The 27,314-nt window shown below is 35.7% G+C and overlaps 1 protein-coding gene across 1 annotated transcript in view; it reads left to right on the forward strand.

Moving 5' to 3' along the window:
* LOC111064644 (cadherin-related tumor suppressor) overlaps positions 1 to 27,314 on the forward strand; it is a 278,331-nt gene that overhangs the window by 178,157 nt on the left and 72,860 nt on the right. Inside the window, exon 3 of the mRNA XM_039428848.1 lies at positions 22,235 to 22,543. Coding sequence (XP_039284782.1) covers positions 22,235 to 22,543 — 309 coding nt within the window. The remainder of the gene's footprint in view (positions 1 to 22,234; positions 22,544 to 27,314) is intronic.

Genomic DNA, 27,314 nt, shown 5'->3' on the forward strand with positions numbered 1-27,314 from the left:
CAGAATTTTAGTTTTCGTCACCGGCTCGAAAATCAGAATACCAGATCCTTGTCAATTTCCCAGTTGATCTGCAAGATTAAATTCTCGATTTTGTTTGTTTATGACTGACTGATGAAAATACCAGTTTGAGAAGTTATATAGAAGGCATTGGAAAGCGAACGAGCGACTCATAATCCGGCAAATGATTGTGATCTGAGTATATTCTAGTGTTCTAGTTCTTGTCTCCCGTTTTGCAGTGTCCGATTTCACGTGCAAGGTCACCATCGATCAGCTCTGTTGATTCGCGAGATCAGTATCGAAGTCCACATTCCAAAAATTGCTATTTCGCAGGCGATGACAACCTTCTGGTGTCAATCATTTGCCTCCACGTGTAGAAATAATAATGTTTGTAGTGAATTCACTATCCTATTCTCCATTCACAAATGAATTAAGTATTGATAACAAGGAATATTATAAGTTCTCTTTTTATGTTCTCTAAGACACGTCTAGTTTCTGGTATTAATCAAAGTAAATAAAAAGGGTAATTTTAATTCTTTGTAATAAAGCGTTCAAATAGCCATATTGGAATAGATGAATAATAGAATATTATTTGTTTCTATTGTAAACAAATTATTTGTTCTTAAATCCGATGGAAAATTTCAAATAATAAAGCAATCAACATTGGAATAAGTTACATGCATGCATGCATGATGAGTGACCTTCCTAGGAATTCCAACGTTAGTATTGTTTGTCTTGGGGAAGGTACAGACTTGAGCGACACGAACACGCGTATTTCTTTTCACTTTCCTTGCCCTATTACCAATGGTAAGGAAATTATTGCTTTCCGAGAAAAATTAAGGTACCCTTTAATTAGGTGTGTGTGTGTGTCGTTGTACACGATATCTCATCTCCCAATTAACGGAATGACTTGAAATTTGGAACTTAAGGTCCTTACAATATAAGGATCCGACACGAACAATTTCGATCTAATGCAATTCAAGATGGCGAAAATGTTGTGAAAAACAGGGTTTTTCGCTATTCACTCAAAGACGGCTCCAACGATTTTGATCAAATTTATACCTAAAATAGTCATTGATAAACTGCCATAAGACCCATATCTGTAAAAATTTCAGGAGCTCCGCCCCATCTATGCAAAGTTTGATTTTAGATTCCCAATTATAAGGCTTCAGATACAATTCAAACAAAACATTTCAAGTGCAAAAGATTCAGCATGAGAATCTCTACATTTTTCGTTTCGTAACATTTTCACCTAAAATTGAAAATAAGCTCGAAATTCGAAAAAATGTGATTATTTCAATTGCAAACTGTCGGCAACTGTTGATTCTATTAAATCATTCACTATGAAGAGATAGCAGACCTCGTGTGTTTCCAGCGTTATTGTCCTGTCACCAGCTGGCTCACATCTTTGAATAGTAGTTGACTTGGAGATGCGCATGAACACAAGCGTCAGGTGATCAATTTTCATAACAGCAAGGAAAGCTGTGTGAGTGCCCCACACCAGATTTTTTCATCAGCTTATATGCTAACATTATTATGTATCCTACCATTTGTGTACAAATACTGATACAATCAGCTGATGAAAGGCTAAATGCGCGTGTTCGTTGCGCAAAAATCTGCATACAGCTATTTAGTTCCTGTTTATAAGTTACCAAGTATCAGAAAGTTCACAGAAACACTAAATACCTTTTCGATAATTAAGCTTATGGCCTATATTTTACTACAGAAAGTGGAAAGAAGTATATTGGAATGGATGATGGATCTCCCGCATATCATAATAGGATTATTTGAAGGAGCAGATTATGTTTAGAGTAGGATGTATAGAATAGTCTCAAAACGGATGTCTAGAGATGTTACATTTTTGACAGGTGTTCTAAATGATAGCTTTTCAAAACGGACAGTAGTCAATTGTCATTGTAATTCAACTGTTGAGCTTAGTCAATCTAATTTGAATCCTATTCGGAACTAGTTTTGTAATAACAGAGGTCCCACAAAGGAGACGGATAATCAACGGAGTGGCTTCTTGTTTCTGCTGGGCGCGGCCAATACGCGTTTTTGCCAAATTTCCTCATTCAAGTCTCATTCACTGGTCATCAATCTACTCACATCCACATGGCTAACTCCTCACTCCCCATTAGCTAATTACCGACCAACTATCTAGATCATCAGCATTGAAAACAAATTCTCATGAATCTATTTCTCTGAGAATCTTTCCAGAATCTCAAAAAACAATGAAATATGGTTGATGTTGAAGCTGAGGGAGGATTGTCATTTTCTTTACAATTGAACTATGAGTGTTGTTATCTCAATCAGTGATAATGATTGACCTGTAGTAGAAATTGATTCATTGAGATAAGACATTTTTTAATGTATGGTCAACGTGGGGGTTGTGACAACCCAATTATACCTATTCAATGCTGATAATCTTCCACATCATATCTTTCACTACAAAGAATGTATCAACTCTCTCTGATTTCCGTCAATATATTCGATTTTCTGTACTACTAAATTCTGATACTTCTGTTGACTGTGAGCCTGTTTTTCAAAATCTCCAGTTCTATATCTTTTCGTTGCTATTTTTGCACTCAACATTACTGATCAATGATCCTCACATGGAATCATACTTTTGCTCCTCACCCCAATAATTTTCCAATCCTCACATTGATATAATTTCTCATTCTATATCAGTGTGCTCCTCACCCCAATAATTTTTCAATCCTCACAGTGATATAATTTCTCATTCTATTATCAGTGTGCTCCTCACCCCAATAATTTTCCAATCCTTACATTGATATAATTTCTCATTCTAGAATCAGATTTCCATATGAAGGTCATGGAGCAGCCGCATTTTCCAATCATGTTCCATCCTCACAGTGATAGAATTTCTTATTCTAGAATCATATTATTTTTATGGAGCAGCCGCAGTATAATGGGAAAAAGTGTGATAACATCGATCACATGATCTGTAACTGTGTAATTGCATAGTTTTGTGCACTGGAGAGCCGGGCACATCGTTAAGTAAGTGAGTTAACTTGACGCACCAGCTAAGGAATAGTTCCAGTTCATGTGTGAAACAGGCTCTGCTTTGGTTTGCTTTTCTGCGTGGCTCAGTGACGGTATCGGCATGGATCCCTGTGTTACCCCTTCGGAGATCGTCACTGCCTGACCTTCGCCATACAACGTGAACAATTCCTGCTTCTCGCTTCTACAAATCCCTCCTTTTCTAAGCTTTCCGTGCGCACTTCATATTATTTTAAGTTCCGAAATGATTTACCAACACGTGTATAGGTATTTTACTTCGACCGCTTCTACTTTGTTCGATCGTGGCCTCTTATTTGCTTCTTTCTCCCTGGAGGCGCCTTCCATAATTACGATTTACGGCTTCTTTTGGAGAGATTCATTCTTTTATCGGATCGGACAGCGACCGTTTAGGTCTCTTTTCCATACCATTGTCTTTTTTCACCGTCGCACACACACACACACATGCTCAATTACCGGATTCTGCGCGTGCGTCTGCCGTTCTACAGACTTGTCCACATGGTAGAACAACATAATACTTGCGCCGAGTGTGATTTAAAAGCGTTTTGTGCCAAAGTCACGCTGGACTTGCAGCTGTAACTGTGCCCCTTCAACTTTAAATCAAGTACTTGAATAATTCTTGCGGTTGATCTCCCCCATGATAAAAGATAGGTTGCATTTACACAGTCCTATGGATTGTGATATACAGTATTATCCTTTCATACTTTGTCACGATCTCTACTGATGGTGGTGAGTCTCAGTTCTATAGTATATGAACGTTCTAAGTATTGTCACTGGATAATAATGTGACAGAATCTACGAAAAAATTATAAAGTGGAAAATCTTCCATCTTATGTCACAATATGACATTTAAATCTAATATGATTACTTCCTTGTTATCATATATTATATCATACATATTCTCCATGAAGAATTCTAATGGAGAATTAGAGAGAAAGAAGATAACAAGGAAGCTATCATATTAGAGAGAAAGAAGATAACAAGGAAGTATTAGACTCAAATGTCATAATTGTGACATAAGATGAAATATTTTCCTATCTATAATTTTTTTGTTTTTGAGAGAAAGAGTCTCTTCAATCATCTTCATCCTTAACTAGATTAGCCATCCTAGATTAGCCATCTTTTGGAATCTTAATTTCTTGAAACCATTTCCAGGCCAAGTAGTGGTGATAATGCATGCTGCAGCTTTTCTCACAGGATTTTTTGTGCAACTTCAATTGCAAATAAAAAACCCTCTCATAGTATTAAATTTATTATATTACATTTAATTCCAATATCCCCTCACTTACTCATTCACTTATTACTTATTCATCATACTTCGTTTTTATCGTTTTCTCTTATCTTTTTGAGAAGTATGGGAATATTATTCATTGAACTAAATAATATAGACTATGACTCCTTCTTTGGAAGTCTATTTGTGTCCTGTGATGACGTGTTTATAGGATAAACATCAATATAAACTATGACTCCTTCTTTCGTAGTCTATTTCTGTCCTGTGATGACGTGTTTATAGGATAAATATAAAATTTCTCTTGGGTACGTGAATCCACGTTTATTTCGGCTGGCCTTGGTTGTATTCCACATTTCATAATACACAAATCATAAATATACATGATCAGAAAGGAACCAACAGGTCTACCCCAAACCTGTTCCCTCTCCGAACATTGATGAAAGTATGTCCAAAAAGTAGGGTATGCTGCTCCACTTTATTAATTTGATTATATAAAATTCTATTATTGTGAACAATAAAACATTATTCAAATATTAAAAAAGGGTCCTGAACTGTACCCATCCTGCATATTCATAAGAGTATGTTCAAAAATTAGGTAATGCTGCTCCACTTTATTCATATTATTCTTTATACATTCATACAATGAGTACATTATCAAAATGATAGGGAGTGGGGAAATAAGGTAACCTTTTGCTATTCCTCTCCCAAATTTTGATAAGGTTACACATAGTCCCAAATTGGTTGTCTTGTAGTTGATTCACAAAATTCCCAGTCCTCAAGTTTTTCCACAAAGTAGATTTTCAAATTTAGATTCTTCAAAACTAAACATAGAAGAAATATTTCACATTATCAGATTATAACTAAAATAGGAAATATTCACATATTAAAAATATAATTTTGGAGAATTACCGAAAAACAAACTTAATTCTCTTAAATTCAAACTCAATTTGATTATAAAAAATTGCATAATATTGTGAACAATAAAATAGATCGTGGGAAATTATTCTTAGAAATTTCATTTCTCGTTCTATGAAGGACTGCTGTGATGTAAACAGTTATGATATGGTAGTAGTAGAATACATATCTGTTTGTAATCTATTTATATAGAGCGTTATCAAGAATATTGTGAGTTAGTAGTGCGATGGCAGTTGATATGCCTTCAGGTGGAGTGGAGCGCGTTCGTTCACTGGCTCAGCCTCTCATCTGAGAGCTGCATAACTGAGAGACAGTTTTAGTATTTTCCCTGGGTCTCGTAAATCGTCCCACTGGACCGACAGTTTTACTGCATCCCCCCCTTCCGACCCCTTTGTGAATCAGAACCCCCCGCCCCGCCCCTTACCAACCACTCCGGGCGCTCACGCCAGTCCACAAATTACCGGCCGTAATATTTCCTTCTCTCGAGTCCGGCAAACAAAAAAAGAGGGAAGATAATAGGGATAACAAGTAAAGAGGAGACGATTACTAAAGACTAATCTAATGATAATGATGAAATAGTGGACGCGAATACCACGATTCTAATAAAAAATGCAAATATTCTTTCACAATTTTTCAACTTTGTTATCGAAGCCATTAGCAAATGTTAAGAGCTAGAACGATCTTATTTTCTTGAATTGTGAGCTTTTGAAAAATTCAATAGAACATTATGTACTGTATCAGTAAAGATGTGTTAGATGTACAGTTATGCATTTCATATTCATTGAATTGCTTCAATATTCCATATATAAAACCCATTCAAACATTGAAATTATGTTAAACATTCTTATTGGTTATTATTAAAGAAAATTCGATGTATGTACAATGTATTAAATCTAATGCCATGAGCATTGTATCTTTAAGTTTGTTGATATGATATTATTAGATTAAACAACATATAATTCTATTATCCAATATCAATTCGGTACGTAAGGCAAATAAGGTTTTGTTGTGGTTTTTATCCTCACCAGAATATTAAGGAAAGAGTTTGAAAAATCCAATAGAACATTATATACTGTATCAGTAAAGATGTGTTATATGTACAGATATGCATTTCATATTCATTGAATTGCTTTAATATGCCATATATTATAACACCCATTCAAACATTGAAATTATGTTAAACTTTTTTATTGGTTATTATTAAAGAAAATGCTATGAATGTACAATGTATTAAATCTAATGCCATGAGCTTTGTATCTTTAATAATTATCAATGAAGTTTGTTGATATGAAATTATTTGATTGAAAAACATAATATAATTCTATCATTAAATATTAATTTGGTAGGTAAGGCGAATAAGGTTTTGTTGTGGTTTTTATCCTCAACAGAATATTAAGGAGAGAGAGAGAGAGAGAGAGAGAAGATTTTATCGTCATAGTACTTAGACTATGCTATGAAATACATTATATTTTTTATTGTTTTTTTTTTAAATATAATGTATTTCATAGCATAGTCCAAGCACTATGACGATAAAATCTTCTCTCTCTCCTTAATATTCTGGTGAGGATAAAAACCACAACAAAACCTTATTCGCCTTACGTACCGAATTAATATTGGATGATAGAATTATATTATGTTGCTTATTCTAATAATATCATATCAACAAACTATTATTGTATTCTTTGTTATTGAAAATATCAGATCCACAATTATCAAATCTTAAGTCTATCATACTATCTCAGTCTATCATTATTTTGATGTCATCCATCAATTCATGTGAAGCTAATAAACGTGAAAATGGTAAAGAATTATTGTTGAGTTACTCGTGACTATTGGTAGTGTTTGTCAGTGTTTGACTTCTCTAAGGCTTCTTAACAAGAATTATTTGTTTCTTTTTCAAACGTGTGTAGATTACATAATCATAAATGTGCTCTCATACGATGGGAAAGTTTCCATTTTTCATTCGGGATTGGATGAAAATGAAGAGATAATCGAGTGCTGCAAAATGTTATTGGAAAGCATGAAATTTATGAATAAATGTCGTCTCTGTGAGGTTGATGCTAAAACAAAGATGACTGGGAACAGACAGAGACAAATAAAAGGGATTAGTGGTGGGGAGAGAGAAAGGGTGGAACTATAAATATAAAAGAATCTTGATCCGAAATATGTTTACTGAGCGAGTCGAATGTCCCAACAGCTCATTTTAACAGAGACTCGCTTACCGCTAACAGTCGTCTCTTCTTCAGACCTTTATTGCCTGTTATTTGATACGTCCAGAATTATTGTCAGCCTGTCTCTGGTCCTAGTCGTCTCAACTCCTCTCACTTCTGCTCGTTCATTCCGTAATCTCCCTTCTCTCTCCACATCAATTTCATCCGCATATTGCTGTTGGTGTTTGTTGAGGAGTGAGTGGTGGGCGAATAAAACACAAGCGGCCTTTTGTAGGCCTATTTATTAGTATCGTCTGACATAACCGACAAACCCGCCAACCACAGTTTACGAATGAAGATCGGATCTGATCGATTCTTTTCTGGTTTTTCGTGGGACGTTCCCAACTTATTTATATCCATACCATACAGTAGGAATCCTATTTGGAAAGAGGAGAAATGACTAAGAAATTCTTCAACCACGGAAATACTTCTCTGATGAACTCTGCGGGAGATTTCGATGGAATTGACTTGAAAGACTTCCTGCATAGGTAGCCTTTTCACTTCTTTGGATGGAGACAATAATAATTATGTAATTGAACTTCATCAAAATGCATAAGTAGAATAATTATAATGAGATTTCAATACCATTCATTGTCTTGTTCTTGGATATTCCACAACTGGAAAATGTATAATATTTTGTTTTTCATTCAAAGGTGCGAACAGTACAAACAATTCAGTGCAAACAGCAAGTCGCGGAGTAGATTTTGGTTTCGGTCGATACCACCTCTAATCAGCTGATGATGATGAAACCATTTGAATGCGATTGTGCTGAATGAGAATCAAGACGTAATCGTATTCTTTTACCAATACCTACTATTACTTAGTAACTAATAGTAGGTATTGCTTTTACCCATGCTTTACCATGTGTTTGTGTACAGGAAGGTCGATCGTAATCGCGACTTATATTTTAAGCTGATTATCGACGTGACCGTTTTGTTCTGACCCTAAGTATAAAATGACGAAATATAAAAGCAGCTGTGAAAAATGTTGATGAAGCGGCTACAACAGGGTACCCAATATTCCAAGAGATACATGAGAATACACGAGAATACATAAGTAATAGGCTTTCCAGAAGGTTGTAGAATGTAGCAAGTAGTGATTGTTGGACTTATTATTCAATTCAATCTTTGATAAAAGAGTTTTTGGGAATTGAGGAGCTCATTTTTCTATTACTGTATATTAAAAATCTCAGTTAACCCTGGTTAAACTATTATTTGATTGATCAATTATTACTAACTTGACATTGTAATAGAGAAAATCATGTCCAGTTCTATGCAAAATCAATAAATAAGATCAATATATTATTTTCTGGAATTCAAAGATTGTCCAACGAGCATTGTTTCATATGAATTATTACATTTGAATCCCACTTCTAGAGATATCATTCTACTCGTCCCTACCACCTCAAACTCAAATGTTACCTATGTCAAAACTAATCAAGGAAAGTTACCTATGGCCAAACTAATCATCGAATCAATCATCATACGAACAAAGCTCCAAGTGGGAAGATCTAATGATATCAATTTACCTTACCTATACCTTATGCTTCCTATCCGTGTTCCATTTTTCTATGTATTCTGTATGTATTTTTCTATGTATTCTATTTCTAGTATTCCGTTTCTCTATGTCTATTCTATCTCAACTAATCAAGAATCTAACATAATGAACAATGCTCAATGTAAAGAACTAAGGATGTAAGAGTATCTTCACGCATTTTAGATACCTCATAGTTGAAAAGTGGATGAAGAAGTTACATGTAGATGGACAAAGTAATTGGGAAACATCAACGCTTTGTTTAAAAAGTCTTATTATTCATGTAGTATTTAAAACAACGCTTTCATTACACGGTTTTGAAGGACACACTGACACTATCAGTGCTTGCAGAGCACTCATTCAAATTCAGATATGCCTGCCCTCGCCTTTTGGTGTCTGCTTTGAATCGAATTATTGAGATGGACCGCGCCGCGCGATTACCGAGTCCTAATACAAGAAAGCTGTTTGAATTTGAAAAGCTGTAATTACGAAATGCTCCATGATAGCTTGTTACGACGTTTCCGTTTTGCTTGCATCTCTTGACCGGGCCCAACAATTCGAACGACTGCTGCTTAATTTACAAATAGCTCGCCATTGATTCTTACACGAGATAATCGAAATTTACATTTGTAAAGATGTGCTTCCATCGTCATTGTTCACATATCTGACAGAATTCGCAGGGATAAGCCAGGTGACGAGGTCTGTCTTCAGAGCAGGCCAACTCGAATAGAACAGCATATCCGTAGCAATTGGCTGACAATTACCTCTTTTATTACTCAACAACAGTTTATTCATGCCCTGCAATTAGACCAGCTCCTTTGAAGCATGGAAGGAAGATGTTTTCAAACATACCAACCATTTATTTGATTGAAAATCATGAAACAACAATAAAATAGTTGAAAAGTAATTATAAGATTTGAAATAAAATGGAAAAATTCTTTATAAGGCGGAGATTCCAGTTGATTGGACAGTTAACTTGACTTCATCAAAACAACGTATTCTAGAGCAGCCTCTATTTGCAGTTTTCGCAATCAATTTTTTCCATCAGCGCTAAAAATGATGAAAAGTCTTATCGCTTTTGAAATGGTCATTGAAATTGGTTACTGATTGAATAATAATTCTTCGAGAACTTGACTTGATTGGGTCATAATTTTCAAACTCATACAAATACCTCTTTTATGAGACTATCTGAGTCTCTCTCTCTCACAATTCTTATATTCATTGTTCCTAGTTAATTTTAACATTTGCAAATATATTACTCATGGGTGGCCCACAGGGGGCGGATTTGAATGCAGACTGCGTCCATGGAATTCTTGGGGTGTGGTGGGATCTAAATTTTTATATATTTTTTTGGTTTCTATTTCATGGAAGGCACCTCTTATTATGGTACTTAGCTTGTCTATAACATTTTACTCATTACAGTCTTATTAAACAGTTTGTGGCAATGTAACTGCATTTTCATGTTGTTTTTTTATTGTATTGTCAAATCAAATGAAGTTTTATTCACAAATTCAGTACAGACATGAATCAAAATAATATACAACACTTGTAAATTTTCCCCCACATAGACAAGTCTGTGTGTGGGGAAAGAGTTCTAATTCATTCAATTTATTTATTTATTTTACAAAGGCGACTTTCTAGAAGTATTTTAAGCCTAGTTGATGATGATGGGATGAATGATATTAATACAATGAAGGTAGAGTTATGAATGAATAAAAATTATGGGTTATGTTATCCACTTGAATTGATTTGAGTCCACTTTTCAGTACAGAAGTGAATAAACTAGAAATTTTGAATTTGAAACATAACTTGGAACTAAAAAGAAAATAAATATTCACAATTCACGGTAACTTAATATAAAAAGCAAATTAAATCTAGTGAAGATAATATATTGTTCTTCAACATGCCATGTTGATGATAGAGTATCAATATACTCATAAGTTAGATAGCATTATTAATATAGCACTTGAAATATCATCATGAGCCAATTATTATCACAAGGATGTTGAGAACATTACTCCATGATTGCTCTAGTATTTTCTATCACTATTATTATCTATTATCTATCAAGTAGCGATACACAAAATATTCTTCATAATCAAAGCACAAAGTGTGTTTACATGTTTCCAGTAAAAAGGCGGAAAGCTGTGCTTGGATGATCAAATCATCGTGCAGTGCTTTCCTTTACTACCACTTTGCAGTAATTCAACGCTTCAACTTCATTTTCAACGATAATACCGTAATTGTTATTGTGTTGTTTACGACAGTCATTTTAACACTTGGCATGATGTTCTTCGCACCTATCATGCTGTGCAATTGGTTTAGTGTCGGATGACATTACTTCACACATTCGATCCATCCGTTCAGTTGCCAATAAAATAACTTACTATAACTTACAACCGACTTCAAGTATTTCCTGCTTGTCTTCGCTCAGATCGTGAAAATTGATAACGGTTTTTATTATCTCGATGTTCGGTGGAGATACGCAGAAAGGTCAATTGAAAATTCATAGTCTATCGAATGCCAAGCGGTTCATGGAAGTGATGGAATTGAAGTGGCACGTGGCAAGTAATCTCTTCCTTGATAGAAATGGAAAAAAAATTGTACTTACAACTTGGAGATTGTTTCTTTCAAAAATGAAAAACTTATAGTTAAAACCTGCCATGGATTGTTTGTCTCAAGTATTTAGATTTACATCACAATTTTCAATAAGTTTGAGTGGCGAATCAGCCAATTCTCGTAATAATGAAAGGTGAATTCATAATAACTAGTAGTTCTGTGAACAGTAGACCTCATGCAGTATTCTCATCCACAAGTACCTGATTGAAACTATAGACCTTATGGAAATACAGCAATAGACTGGCTTCTCCACACATCTGTGTAATCACTTGTCAGCTGATTTATGATGAATAATTCTATAGTCTGATTTTTACTCTAATATTGGCTTATGAAGGAGGCTCCTTTTTCCTTTTATATTATTATCCTTGAAATGCAAAAATTCCAAAAACTTGTATATACGTCGACGCGCAATTAAAAAAGGAACATACCTGTCAAATTTCATAAAAATCTATTACCGCGTTTCGCCGTAAATGCGCAACATATAAACATTTAATCATTCAAACATTAAGAGAATGCCGAACCGCCGACTTGAATCTTAGACCTCACTTCGCTCGGTCAATTGCAATACAACCTGCGATAAATTCTATATAGAATGTTTTGACCATTCATCACAAACTCAGATTGGATAATATTCAAATCGTTGTATAATATTTTAATACCATATACAGACACATCATAGAATGTAAGGCCCAATTTACACTAAAGTGGCGCTGACTTTCATAACTTCCAATTAAACATATGTTTTAATGCAAAGACCTTAAGATATCTCTTTAAGGTCTTTGGTTTAATGCTAATAGAAGTGGCGTGGCGAAACGCACTCCAGTTTGCATTAGACTATATGTTCATGAGTGGGGTGGAAGTGGCAAAAAGCCAGTGCCACGTCACCGCCACGTCACCGCCACGTCACTTCAGTGTGAATAATTGGACCTCGCATTCCAGAATATTATTGTATACTCTCTGACCGTAGGCCCTGTCAATATTTTGTAATAATTGGTAGTTGAGTTTATTCTTCCTCCGAGAAAATTCATGTATTACAAAAGTTTTACATTGATGTTTATAAGAAACGCAACTATATATTTCTCATCTCCATCTGGTCCTGAGTTAATTCATGACCATTGTCTCACTATCGCAGTACAAATAAGTTGCCTAGCATGCTGCTTGGAATGTAATATCCACACGTTCCAAACATATTTTTTGAATTTTAATTCATCGTCACGTTCCAACACAGGAAAAACTGGAGTCTGATGAAGCTCATCTGAGATTAATACTACTGTGGGCTACCCCCAACAGAGTGATGAATACTACCACTTACAGCTGCTTCCCTTTCACTTGATTTGTGTGTGTATGTGTGTGTGGAACTTGGAAAACGCCCGTGAGTTTTATGAATAATAGCGAACTAAAATATGGCCGACTAGTTTCGGATCGTATATCGCTGCGAGATAACCATCTCCACCCTGAGAAAAAGTGTCCGGCAATTTTGAAACTGGATGCAGTGCTAAGTTATTGCCTGGAGACAAAAACGAAAGATGAGAACTATGACAGAGCGGCGATCAACCAAGAAGACATATTGAGGGACAGCCTGATTGAGGAAATGATAAAAATGTGCCTGAAAACATGGATCAACGTTTGTCCCTGCATGGCTCAACAGTAAACTATGGGAATTTGTACAGTTCGAATAAATTGTGGATCCGGACACACGTTTTTTGAACTTGATAACATCTTCTGAAGGTCTATCTTGTAGAGGCTACATAGTTTCAAGAGTTATTTCTTGTTTTCGTAAAATTTTGGTTTTTATTCGGTCTGTAAATAATTTGATTAGTTATTGTTATTGGATAGCATGTGATGAAAATGCCTTCACAGTTCCAGATTTTTTCCAGCCTCTCACGGATGCCAGAAATAGTTGGCTTTGTTAGTTTTCTGTCTCTTTTTTCTTTAATTGCCGTTTGTTTCCCTGCGCTGCGCAAGTGTAGGGAGGATAACGGTGGTGGTAGCCGAGGACTCGTTCTCTTCCAACCATTAATCCCACAGTCACTATCCGATCGTAAGTCAGTTGTACGACAGAGACAACTACTACTCTCTAGTTTTTCTCTCACTTGCTCCATCTCTATCACCCACTCTCCGATACACTCTCTTCCTCCGTCAGCTCCTTCCTCCACGACAGGACAACTCTTCCAACCTCTGACGACCGTTTCATCATTCTCCATTCCACTCTGTCGTGCGCCAGTTATATTGTGCTAGAAGGAGAAGGTGGATGACAGAGACCTGTCTCCTCCAATCCGACCTGTATGTCTCCTAGCGGTCGGTTCCTTTTGAGACAGTGTCCGTCGATTTATTAAAATTTATAACAAATCTGACATGGCTACCGCATAACTCTTTCTAATATACCGGTCAGAGCCAACTAAAACAACAACAAAAAGCAACACAACTGCTCTTGAAAGCGGCAATTTATACATTCTGCTTATCAGGCTATCCTGTCCGAAAAACTACTAATCAAACCATGTAGAACAAACAGATACTTTCCTTCCATTCGACTCCTAACTAATATAATGATCAACGAATGTGGCACGTCTCCTAGACATACTTTGCTCGCTCAATTGAATCTTCAATCAATCCAATAGAAACACTGTATTGAGCTTATCGAGTTGAACACACTTCAACTTTATGAGTCTTGTTCAAATCAGAACTATCTTCCAAATTGAGAGTTTTTTCCAGATAATTCATCATTCTCCTAAATAGAGACCGATGTGTATTGTAAACACTGTAATGAGCTTATCGAGTTGAACACACTTCAACTATATGAATCTTGTTCAAATCAGAATATTCTTTCAAATTAAGAGTTTTTTCTGCAGATGATTCATCCCTCTCTTAAATAGAGAACAATCCAGAAAACATTTTGTGCATGTTTATTTATTATTAGGCGAGTGATTCGTTCCTTCTCCACTCAGACATGGTTCAGTGAATTTGTGAGAATAGTGATAAGAATACCATGTCCATTTGGAAATTCACTATCCCAGTAATTCGTCATTAAATTATATTATTCAATGAATACTGTCAATTTGAAAATAGGAAATAATTGATTAACCACTGGTATAATTGATCAACTGATAATCGATTAGAAACTTCTGAATTAGCATGAGTATGTAGCATAAATTCTACCTTCAGATTAAATTCAGGATCAGAAGAAGTTTTGGGCTGGCTACTATTTTTTCCATTCCGATATTGTAATGTTCTTAAATTAATAAATTTGAAACTCGCCCAGGGAACTTGTCTATTTAACTCGTGTAGAGATTACTAATGGATTATTCCAATAAATGACGCAGCTAATCTGAATCCAATAATTATCATTCTAAATTTAAAATAATATAATCTGTTGAATATTATTCTTAATTCAGAATAATAGAATTAGTTGAATTCATTCACGAGTTTCTCTGGATCACATTATTATTTTCTTCATAGCTCTACAGCCTTGATCACATCCCTATTGAAATAGTAACCAACATGCATTCTTGTCATTTGATAGGAGTCTCTATCCATTACCACGTGGTGTAAGGATTCGTCCATGTAATGAGCATTATATTTAATCGCTGACCACAATGCTTGTTACTCGCTTGTTATCGATTACCTTCACAAGAAGTCCGCAGACTTGATGGGTTTCGGAAATTTAATCATCTGTGAATGATGATTGTATTTGTTCGTATTCTCTCAAAGCTGCTGCAGCTCCCAGGTTACCTCAAGTTTATGTAATATTATTTATTGGTAATGAAATTTATACAAGTGATGTAATTGATGCAACTAATGCAATTACTCTTCTGAAACATGTGTCTTCATAATCAGGGATTCCCATCCCACCAAACGTAATTGCGCACCTTTTCCCCAAAAATCCCAAATATCAACTCCAATCCCCCGCCTTCTAACTCTAGAGGAAACACCACCCTCACACATTTCAAATATCAACTCCACCAACCCCCTTCAAGCAAAAACATGTTGGGAGGCCTCTCAAACCCCAAAGTTTATTTTGAATTAGTTTCTAAAAAACTCCCAATAAATTTTAATTAGGAAGTATGCGTCAACCACCCCCTCCCCCTTCCCATGGTTCTCCTGCCAAAGCCCATCCTTATAATAATTTGATACATATATCTCGTATTGAGGAAATGTTCAATTTATGTTTTATCTGGTTGTGAATCTAAAAAAAACTGTGAAATATCCATTCTACAATCTACAATAATACAAAATATACACTTTGAATACATTTATTTCATAAACTGGAATGAAATATATTACAGTGAACGATATTGGGTTGCTCCATATTTTAAATTCAAGTTATTTTGAGTAGGAGACCCTATGGAGGATTCTCTTGTATGAAGTATTTATTAGTATTATGGGACAGAAAAAAGTTGCTCATTAGTCCCTAGACTAGATTGCAATCTATCGTTGAATATAAAAAGAGAAGTTATTTTGATGGGCTACTTGAAAGTTTAATATAACTCTTTGATTACAAAGAACTACTAGCCTTATTTTAAACACCACTAGAATCTTGACACTTGATAAGGGCAAGTTAAAATGAGGGTGATAGTAATTCTTTGTAATTATACTACAGTGTATAACAAGCAATAATATTAGTTCAATTTCGATAATAATTTGGTATTACATGCTGATTCTTATTTGGATTCTCACAGGTATCTCTGATTGTCTCATCTATTCCGGTTGTCTTGCTTATTAACTGCCGCACCTTTATAATTTTATCAATGTTGCGAGTTTGTTGTTTTAGGACAAATATTAGAGTTTATATCAGAAGATTACTGTAGTGTTGTGTAACTGCTACGAGCATAAATTTTATAAGTTTCAATTAACGTTCGAGTTGCAAGGTATGTGAAGCTTACAATGTATAGTAAATGAATAGTTATGTATTTATATTGTGTGAAATTGAACTAAGGAAACTAATGTTGGAATGAGTTGAGAGAGAAGAATGGCGAACAAGTGAAAAGAAAAGAGCGAGAAGGAAATGATGAAGATTTCGAGGCCATGGAAGGAAGCACTCATGAATATTTTATGCAGCGAACCAACTGATATAAGCGTATACTTTGCAGCCTTCTGTAATTACATACATTTTCCTTTCTCGACCAGGTTTCTTTAAATGATTTCACGATATTTTTCTGAAGGATCACACAAAACCATCGGTTAGAGTCGTTCATGTTTTGAGATGATCTTATCAGTTTTCATCTTTGATTTTTGCGGCCGCCATTATATAAATCAATACCCGAATAAGCCATGGTAAGTTCGAAGCAAGGGTATCACCTGCTTCATCTCTCTCTCCTATCAGTAATACCAACCTCACAGCTCATTATTCAGATACACTTACCGATGCATAATTACTATTTAAACGAGATTTTAAAAGCGCCTTACGATTATCTCAATGTAATCTCCCGGTAATAATTTGCATCGCAAATTCATTCGCTTACACTCGTACAATTCGTGATTAGTTCGAATTTCGTTCGATATCCATGGTTTCATGACTACATTAGCGGAGCAATCACCAATCAATTATTCGCCTTCCATCGAACTCATTTTTGAAGATGATGTGACAATTAGCATGGTCGGATTCACATTCAAACACAGAATGAAACACGTATAAGATAATCGAATGGATAGGCGTGACAGATTTTTCGACATTGTTGTAAAGAGCGTTCAGGACCATCAAGGTTGCTCTGAGACCAGTTTTAAAATGCAGGTAATGGGATAACTAAAGTCTTCTCCATGTTAGACGAGCAGGAGTGAGTGACCAGCCGACAGTTTCTCTCTTTCTCTCCAGCCGGGCCAACAGATTTCGAAGCTCCTTCTATTATAATAGTTGTTTTTAATGTAATTCCCATTGGAATAGAAGCGCGCTCCTCGAAAATGTTTGACTGGCAGATGTGAAATTTGAATTATGGATATGACAGCACAAATATAGCTTACGTAGCTCCAAATGAAAATAAAACGTGAATTAAAGAATTTTTCAATATAACAGAGGTTTTAGGAGGTTTTTCATCTATCAACTTTTCAGGATCAACTCTGTTTAATTCATTTATTCTCTCTCCTCATCTGCTCCTATATCTTACGACTCGTGGACACACACATCATATTTCCACCATCTGTGTTCCACCTGTGATTCTCAATTTATTTTTAAATTTCATCGCCAGAGAAGCAACTCATTCCTTTTCCTGTACTCATGATTATAATCACAATCGTCAGCGTCCTCATCGCAATAATCGTCTTCCTATATTCCCAAAGTTAATGATTTCTGTACGTTCCTCACTTGCCTGTATAAACGCGCATCGGAGATGAAAGGTAGAAATTAATAATATAATGAATGATATTCGCCTACGTAAGCCAAGCGGTTTGATGTTTGTCCGCTGCTTCTCAGGACAGCTGAAGAGATGCAACTTAATAGATATCAGCAGGCGACGTCTCTTCTTCACAATAAAACATGCAGATGATAATGCAATAAGACTTATCAAATTGAACTCTCAAAATTTTACTCGAACCAGGAAATTGCTATGGAAGATTGAGGAAATATATATTCTTAGTACTTTAACTTTTGGGAGAAACAGTGACAAGTATTGCTTGTGACGTGAGAAAAGTTGAATTGCGAAAACCTTCAATAACTCTCTCTATATCTCTCTCTCGCTCTGAGTATAAGCTCTGTTGATAGATTCGATATTCAAGAACTATAGTCTCCAGTCATTATCATTATATCACAGCTTTGGATTGTGTCTGCAGATAATATTTACGTTTCCCCGATTATGAAATAATTAATTCCCATTATATTGAAAATTATTGATTGTATCCTTCATATCCAAGTACAAATGATTTTATCTATATTAAATTAAGTATTTCTAAATAACTCAGTAACCTCTTATAATTTAAACTAAATTCAATCTTCATAGAAACAGTTTTCATTTTCCAATGATAATAATAAGATACAATACGCAATGGGGAGGGAAGCTTGTGATGATTTCTCAGAACATGCAGCTGGAGTGATAAATATCGAAGTTTTAATTTTTAATTTATAAATTCCGCAACTTCTATCATAACAAACAGCTATAGTATACACTCATGATCATCATATCACAACTTTGATTTGTGTTCGCAGGTACCTAGTAGAGTATTTCCCATTATGGAATTTAAGGAATAGATTTGGGAATGAGTATGACCAGCACTGCTGGTATCCCGCAACTCCATTTTATAACATTTTATTAGTTTCCTCTTTCATCTTGTTTGTGAAAATTCCCAATATTATTCAATCCCAACTTGATTTCACAGCATTTCATCAGTTTCTTCGTTGTTGGTGAAAATTTTCAATATTATTCATTCCCAACTTGATTTCATAGGAGTCCACAAGTTTTTTTGTTCATCTTGTTGGTGAAAATTCCCAATATTATTCAATCCCAACTTTATTCCATAGCATTCTATCAGTGAAAGTTCCCAATATTATTCAATCCCAACTTGATTTCATAGCATTCCATCAGTTTCTCCGTTCATCTTGTTGGTGAAAATTCCCAATATTATTCAATCCAAACTTGATTTCACGGCATTCCATCAGTTTCTTCCTCCATCTTGTTAGTGGAAATTCAAAATTCAATTCAGAGATTGCCTTCATTGATGACTTCAATCACTGCAACTTTCGACTGGCGAACGCGTGTCTGAGAGGAGAATTGCGAGTTATAATGTGTTAACTAGTGTCAACGAACAGTGCCTAGTGGAGAGTACAGAGAATGAATGTTGCGGTTAGTCGAGCCTCCTTTATCGTGATGATTCAGCGGAACGCGCGTCGGTGGGAAGAGTCTCAACCGTCTCGCTTCATGAAATAAATCACGTCCACAAATTGAGCAAATGATCGCGCTGTCTCCCAGATGATGGTTGGCTGGCAACATGACGTATCCTAAATCAAGCTCTCTCAGGGAGGAAACCGTGAAGGGCAACTGGGATGTGAAGCCCTCCGGATAGGATAGCACAAAAACGACAACTGCAAGAAACTGGAGGGAAATTAAGATTCGAGTACCAGTTCACAAACAGCTGCGAGGCCTGTTGCGCTGGATGAGGTACTTGGCAGAAGGATGTGAGAAATTTGTTGTGATACAGCTGAAATCAGCATGGGTTTTGCGATTGATGGCAATGGAAAATTTTATATTTGTATCCGGTTCATCAGTATCTGACCTCTCATGAGACTCCTCGTAAGAATGAGATAATGATGCCAGGGAAATCCACTAGAAAAAGTCATAATTGAAAACTGTTTCTGGCTTCATAGACAAAAAATATAATGAAGCTATTTGATAACTGAATTCCATTTCAGTTGTATTAATACTGTCATCATTTTTATGAATTCTTGGAAGACACTCTAAAACTGATAAACGTGATGAAAATGTATTGAAAACGATTTTTTCAATGAAATCTGTATTAGGACAATCAATTCTTGTTGTGAGTAGATGAATTAAATCTGGAAATTAATAAACTGGGACCAGTTTCTACTACTAAAACGTCTTCATCGTTGTTCTACTGCCTTCATCACCGTGTTATGTGTTTTGTAGGAGTCTTCCACTGTGAAATAACTTTACCAAACAAAGGTGAAATCACCTTTCGAACTGATAACTGTTCTAACAAGTACATGATCAAGTTCAATTCATGATCAAGAAGCAAGTTTGATTCTGCCATATTATATTACATGAAATATTTATACAGTATTCATCCGTATTTACAATATTTAACAATGCTTATCAGAATAACAATAGCTGGTTGAAATGAGCTTTTAAACCCAGAACTCCGAGTGAAACCATAACTCCAATCTCAGTAAAATGACCAATATTTTTTGATCAATAATGATGACCCCTAAGCCCTAGTTTCGTGTGTGAAAGAGGATGATCGTTTAGTAAGATACAGTTAAGGTTTGTTTCAAGCACCAAGTGCTCAAAAATTTTCAACAGAATAATGCTGTACAAGACAAGGCTCTCGTTCAACTCTTCATTAAATTGCAATCTTGAGGTCAAAGTATCACTGGAATATTTCAAAAATTGGATGAGAGAGCGATTATTTAAGAACGGTCAGCAAGACACACACAAATGCATGCAACCTCTTTCCTCCAGTCATTCTTTCTCTCATTCTTTGGTGTGTTCTCTTTCAATAACCTCGCTGGTTGGCCACTTTGTTTGAGTCGCTTGAGGGTAAATTCCGTCAGACAGAACAGCATGCTCTTTTCAACCTGAGTCTTTACCAGCCCCTCCCCCATAAATGGTGCTCAAACCTTGCTGCGTCTTGGTTGGTGTTACCTACAAGATATTTATCCGAATCTCAGCCTCATGAAAAAATAAAACACTATAATAAGAATAAGAAAAGAATAACGTTATAATAGTCACTGGACAGCAGAATAATTCTTAGTCCATCAGATATAATGTTTGGGCTGTACAACTATTCATGCAACGCTGGTAGAGCATTAATTGTTATGAAGCTATGAAAGGTTAGAGGAAGGGCATCAGAATAAAAGACAGTTGAAGTTCAGAAAAGTTCATTGATAGTTTGAAAAAAAATATCTCTAAATAACATAACTAATTGGTGTAGATATACGTTTTCATAAATTCATGAAAGGTACTAATTATTTTCAGTTTAACTTAACTTTACAGCTAGGAGGAAATGTGTCCATAGAATTTTGTCTACTCAAATTAAAATCATGAACTGCGATTATCAATTCACTAAATTTTTTCATAAATTAACGACAAAAAGTCTCTTTTCCATAACTGTTGTTTTGAAGTTACTCACATTTGACAACGAGATCTTTCGGATAGTATCCATTTTCAGAATTTGATCTAAGACTAGAAGTTTAAAGGTAGAAGGTTGGAGTGGCAATTCTTGTGTACTCTTTTTTGTTGTCTAATGATTATTGAGAATGTATGTGAGGAAGTAATCATTGTGAGGTTTAAAATTGGTCGGTTCGTTCAATTTGTTCTATTGGTTTTTATGTGGCTGTAAATTCCAAATTGCTCTATGATGCCAAGTTCAGGTCATTTGTTTCTTATGTGCATCATTTGAGAATCAGTGTATACGTGGTTGTAATAGTTATGTTTTTCTTTTATTAAGTGGTAAAAGCTGATTGGTCGAACATGGCGATCTTTTAACTGGAGGCACAATAAGCATTTCCAAGCATTTAAAACATAGACTTAATCAGCATATGTCGATCATCAATAAAAGAAATCCCAAATTGATTATGTATATTTTGAGCATATGTATGTGCATTATGGTGAAGGATGTTTGATATAAATCTATTAAAAAATTAGGAATCCGTTCATCAGAGTTAGAGAGTCATCAGAGCTATGACAACTACTTCAGATAAAAACCTGGTTTTCTGTGCCACTACCAAAGGGATGAGAAGTTTAAGGGATAAAAACCTGGTTTTCTGTACTACTAACAAAGGGATAAGAAGTTAAAGGGATAAAAACCTGGTTTTCTGTGCTACTAACAAAGGGATAAGAAGTTTGAATGCATTTTTTTCTATGCTACTACTATAACTACTACTACCACTAATGTACACTACTACTGTAGACTTCTGCTACTGTATAACTACAGAAATCTTCTGTGATTAATAACTGTTTCATTCGTAAACGAGATTCATTTGACATCGTTTGATTAGTGACTAATCTACCATTTTGTTTTTGTTTCACAGGTTCGCGTGAAAATCTTGGATCGCAACGACAGTCCGCCGACCTTCCAGGAGAGCAGCCTGCACCTGTCGGTGTCCGAGGACATGGCGGCCGGCCAGGAGGTGGCCGTTCTGAGGGCAACTGACCCCGACACTCCCGGACCAATCAGCTACACGCTCGTTTCGGGCGACGAAGGGAAGTTTGAAGTCGACTCGGCCACGGGTCGGCTAAGGCTCAGAGACTCGCTCGATCGGGAAACTAGAGACGTCTACAAGCTGCTTGTGAGGGCTAGTGATGGAGTGCAGAGCACCGAGGCCGTTGTCACTGTACAGGTGAGCTCAAACAACAAAATTCATCATATTCCTCTATGAATTAAACTATAATTTTCCCCTAGTTTTGAATAACAGGAGTTTGACTCCACTCAACAATCAAGCTGGAATTTGAATTAGAGTTTGGAGTTTGAATTGGGGTAGTTTTGGATTAGAGGAGTTTGACACTTCTTCACTCAACAATCAAGTTAGAATTTGAATCAGAGTTTTGAGTTTGGAGTTGGAGTTGGAGTTTAAATTATAGTACTCATGAATCAGAGAAGTTTGACACGTCTTGACTCAACAATCAAGTTAGAATTTGAATCAGTGTTTTGAGTTTGGAGTTAGAGTTGGAGTTTAAATTATAGTACTCATGAATCAGAGAGGTTTGACACGTCTTGACTCAACAATCAAGTTAGAATTTGAATCACAGTTTCGAGTTTAGAGTTAGAGTTGGTGTTTGAATTAGGGTAGTTTTGAATCAGGGTAGTTTGACTCGCCTTGACTCATCATTCAAGTTGGAATTTGAATAAGAGTTTTGAGTTAGAGTTGAAATTTGAATTAGAGGAGTTTAACACGTCTTGACTTAACAATGAAGTTTGGATTGATATTGGCGAAGATATCAAATTTTAAACAGTGATTTCTGTAGTCATACTCTTCAATCATACGCTCATAGTTTTGCATAAAAACCAACATAAAAAGGCATCTGGGGCTCATTTTTTTTGAATATGTTGCTTGATACTATTCAAACCTGACCCCTTCGAATGATATATTACGTAGTTGAAATTTTGTTTATATTTTATGGTAGGTTTTGATATGATGAAACAGAGAAGAAAATTTCAACTACTATTCAATGCTAAAATAGGTGGTAATTATTGACATTTAATTTCTTGCTTTATCCATCAAATCATCTATCAAATTTATTATGTATTTGATCAACATACATGTAGTAGGAAGTAAGAGATATACTGGGTCACACCCCCCTTTTCGTGAATATTACAATGTATTCACCCTTACAGAGGTTATGTAACAATTTTTCCAACTGATGTATGAATTGTGTATGAATTATTGCTGGATGGTTTTGCAAGATTCGGACATAGAGAAACGATAGCATAGATATCCCATGCTATAGGGCGTTTATGTCGCAAGTTTTACTGTTATCCCAGCACCTGTGTGACGCTGGTAGTCTCTCAAATTGTGCCGTTCATACACTATCAACCCAACAAAACAGTAGAAATTGACAATAATCGGCTTGAGATAACAGTATAAGTTGCGACATAAATTCCCTATACCATGGGATATCTACTTACGCTATTGTTTCTCTATGATTCAGATCACTGAATAAACCTATGTTAATGTTGAAGGTATAATGTATCAAATGCTAATTCACGCTGCTTACCAAAAAGGGACTTTTTACCAACCGTATAATTCAGGGAACTGGATAATAATTTTCATTTACAACAATAGTTCCTTCTCCCTTCAAACCCTCTATAAACATTCATGTGAAAACTAAGCGGAGAAAGCCATTACATGCTAATCCCTATGCTCTATGCTCTAATCTCTATGCTCCCTATATGCGCGATTCATGCAGAGTTGCCAGGTTGAGGCCAGTTACACACATATCGATATTTTGCCGTCCTTATAAATTCTATCGGATTACACGGAACTTGACAAAAATCATATGTTCAATTTAATAGAATCTAAAAGGACGGTAAAAAATCGTACGTGCAAAAATCGATGTGTGTGTAGCTAGCCATAGAGAGAGACAGTAATAATGAAGATCATGTATCAACAGAACACATTTCACGGATGCCCAACAAATTATCAATCTTCTCATTAACTAAAACAAACATCGACTTGGATGTGTAACTTCCATTCGACCCAGATGTGGCTACTAAATTCGTGACAGTATAGCATACAATAAAACGTAAAGGCTCTCTCCGACAGTAGCTAGAGCCTTACTCAACACCGATTCCAACCAATCTGATTCGTATTACGATAAGAAACAAGTAATGCTACAGCGGTTCATTGATGTATGTGTGTGGGTGCCTTCGGAAGCTCGATGACCATTCTATTATGTTATCAGCAGCAGACTGTGGAAGAGGAGAGGAGAGGAGCATTTCATTAGAGTGCAGTGCAACTAGTTATTGATTGGTGGCGGAGAGGAAACTAGCTGAACAAATGTTGGACAGGAATCCGAGGAAGTAGTGTGGTGTCGGCTGCAACAACGTAGTCGTGGACGAAAATTAGTGGAAAGGAAGAAAGAATCTGAAACAGTAGAGAGAGTGAGAGGGGAAGACTGTTCTGTTGCACGTTTTCACTACTGGCTTCGTCATTACCCTATACTTAAGACCTACCTATTTAATACTACCAGTTAATAACGCTGGTTAATATAAACTACTCGGTTGTGGCCGGGTTATTTGGGCTGCACGGCAGCAGTAGACCTCTGCCCGGTTGCCTGACTACTCTCCTTCCAGCCTACTGGGCTACTCCAGTGCTAACAGCCGGCTTTACTCACTCTCCACTCTCTTTTCTGGCCTTGCCGCTTCTTACAAAACTCATCCAATACTCATCGATTCATGCGTTCAGTAGGTTAGACTAGATTGTTCAACCTACAAAATACTTATGTCCACGTTCTAGAAATCAAAATTTATGAGTAAATATCCTGTTAACTGTCGTTTGTACTACAGTTTGCACAGTGTCGGTTTAAACTAGATTGAATCCATGTTATGTCTCATTTGTGAAGCTGCGTACAGACTTGAGCGCCACGATCAGGAACATTGTACTTTTCATCTTCTGATTATATCTGTATTTGTACATAAATAGTAATGTACAGATATGATAAGCTTAGCATCAGCTAATGGAAAGTGAAATGCGTTTAAACTGGATCTAATCCATGTTATGTCTTATTTGTAAAGCTGCGCAAAGACATAAGCGCCACAAACACACGCATTGTACTTTTCATCTTCTGATTATATCTGTATTTGTACAGAAACAGTAAGGTACAGATATGATTAGCGTAGCACCAGCTAATGGAAAGTGAAATGCGCGTGTTCGTGACGTACAAGTCTGTACGCGCCTTTATATTATGTTTTATTTTTTGAGATTAAACTACCAACTGATTCAATTCAGTTTGAGCTTTTACCGTGTCCTTGAAGTTTCAAATACAGAACTGAAAATATTGAATGTTATAGAGTGCAATGATAGTAATACTGTGATTCAAACTGTGTAGTTTAATAGTCCTCTAATGAAAAGTAGTCTATGTATCGTGGTATCGTGGACCATACACCCCTGACATGACAACAATAGCAAAACCCCTTCCTACTAAACCAACAGAATTCACACATAAAGTATTCAGAGATCAACAAAGTGTCTGTTCCTTGAAAATTAACTCCACATGTCTTGATTTATTTTCAAGATTGATTTGATTTTTTTTTGTGTAGTTGTAAAGGTTATTTGGTAGATATCCATATTGGATTAGAAGACAGGATATTGAGAAAACACTGATTTATTAACATTATATTTAGATACGAGTTTCGGTTGTCATACCATTATCAGTCTCTAGTGAACTTCATCTGAGTTGAACAGTCTGAGTTCACCAGAGATTGATACTAGTTACGGTTGTTACATCATTTTGAGCCTCTGGTAGACTTTATCCGAGTTTACTAGAGATTGTGTAACAACCGAAAAAGTATCTAAAAATCGTTGGTTATATTTGGAGATTATTAAGTTCCCTTAAATTAGTACAATATTGAAAAAGGGAATTCATTATCAGCCTCTGGTAGACTTCATCCGAGTTTACTAGAGATTGATAATAGTGTAACAACCGAAAAAGTATCTAAAAATCGTTGGTTATATTTGGAGATTATCAGTCTCTAGAAGACTTCAGCCGAGTTCACAAGAGATTGATTATGATGTAACAACCGAAACAGGTATCTCAAAATCTTTGGTTGAATCAGTGTTTTCAACAATTCAAATACTCATTCAATCTTAATTTATTCGAAGGTGTAAAGTGTTACCACTCAGTCAGTTCCCTTAAAATAGTACAATATTGAAAGAGGGAATGAGGTTCGAAAGAGAGAGACAAAGGCCAGTTGAGACTTGTGTGGGAGAGAGGAATAGTAGGTGTGGATAGGGAGAGCAAGAGAGAACATGTTAGCGGGGCACCTAACCATGATTTTCCCACCGTAATTGTTTCAGGAAAAAGACAATTAATGTCAATTACATGTTATGTAGTGGGTAATGCGAGTGGCAACTTTGTTAAAAAGAAATGAGCGATAATAATCTTGGTCAGAACTCACCAACACCAACCATACTTCAACGGATTGCTGTAATTTCGATAACTTCTTCAGTGAGATTACTTTTCTCAACGTATTAATTTTCTCCTATATCAGAGTGATCAACAAAAATTTCAGCCTCAAGAACAAAAGCTAGGTTGTACCACAGAAAAACGGAGTTAAAAGGAGGAATGTAGCAGGAGCATCCCCAGGAGTTTAGTTAGAATTCTTGGCTAAATTTGATTTTCTATTAACTCTCAATTCATTTTCTACAATATAGCCTAAAAGATGTTAAATTACCATCTTCATTACACCCACAATCCATTTTCAGAAACCTCCCAAATGAAATTGACAAGTTTAGTGAAATATGTGATTATTATTATTGAATTCTAACTTAATTATTGTTTTTCACAGTACAGAAGATCTACACTCTTGTCGTGATTGTATTTATTCATTTATTTATAATTTTCACAAAGTAGCACTGATTGGGAGAGAAAAACTAAGGATACTCCTTGTAC

This window comes from Nilaparvata lugens, chromosome 5 (genome assembly GCF_014356525.2).
Source record: "Nilaparvata lugens isolate BPH chromosome 5, ASM1435652v1, whole genome shotgun sequence".
NCBI lineage: Eukaryota > Metazoa > Arthropoda > Insecta > Hemiptera > Delphacidae > Nilaparvata > Nilaparvata lugens.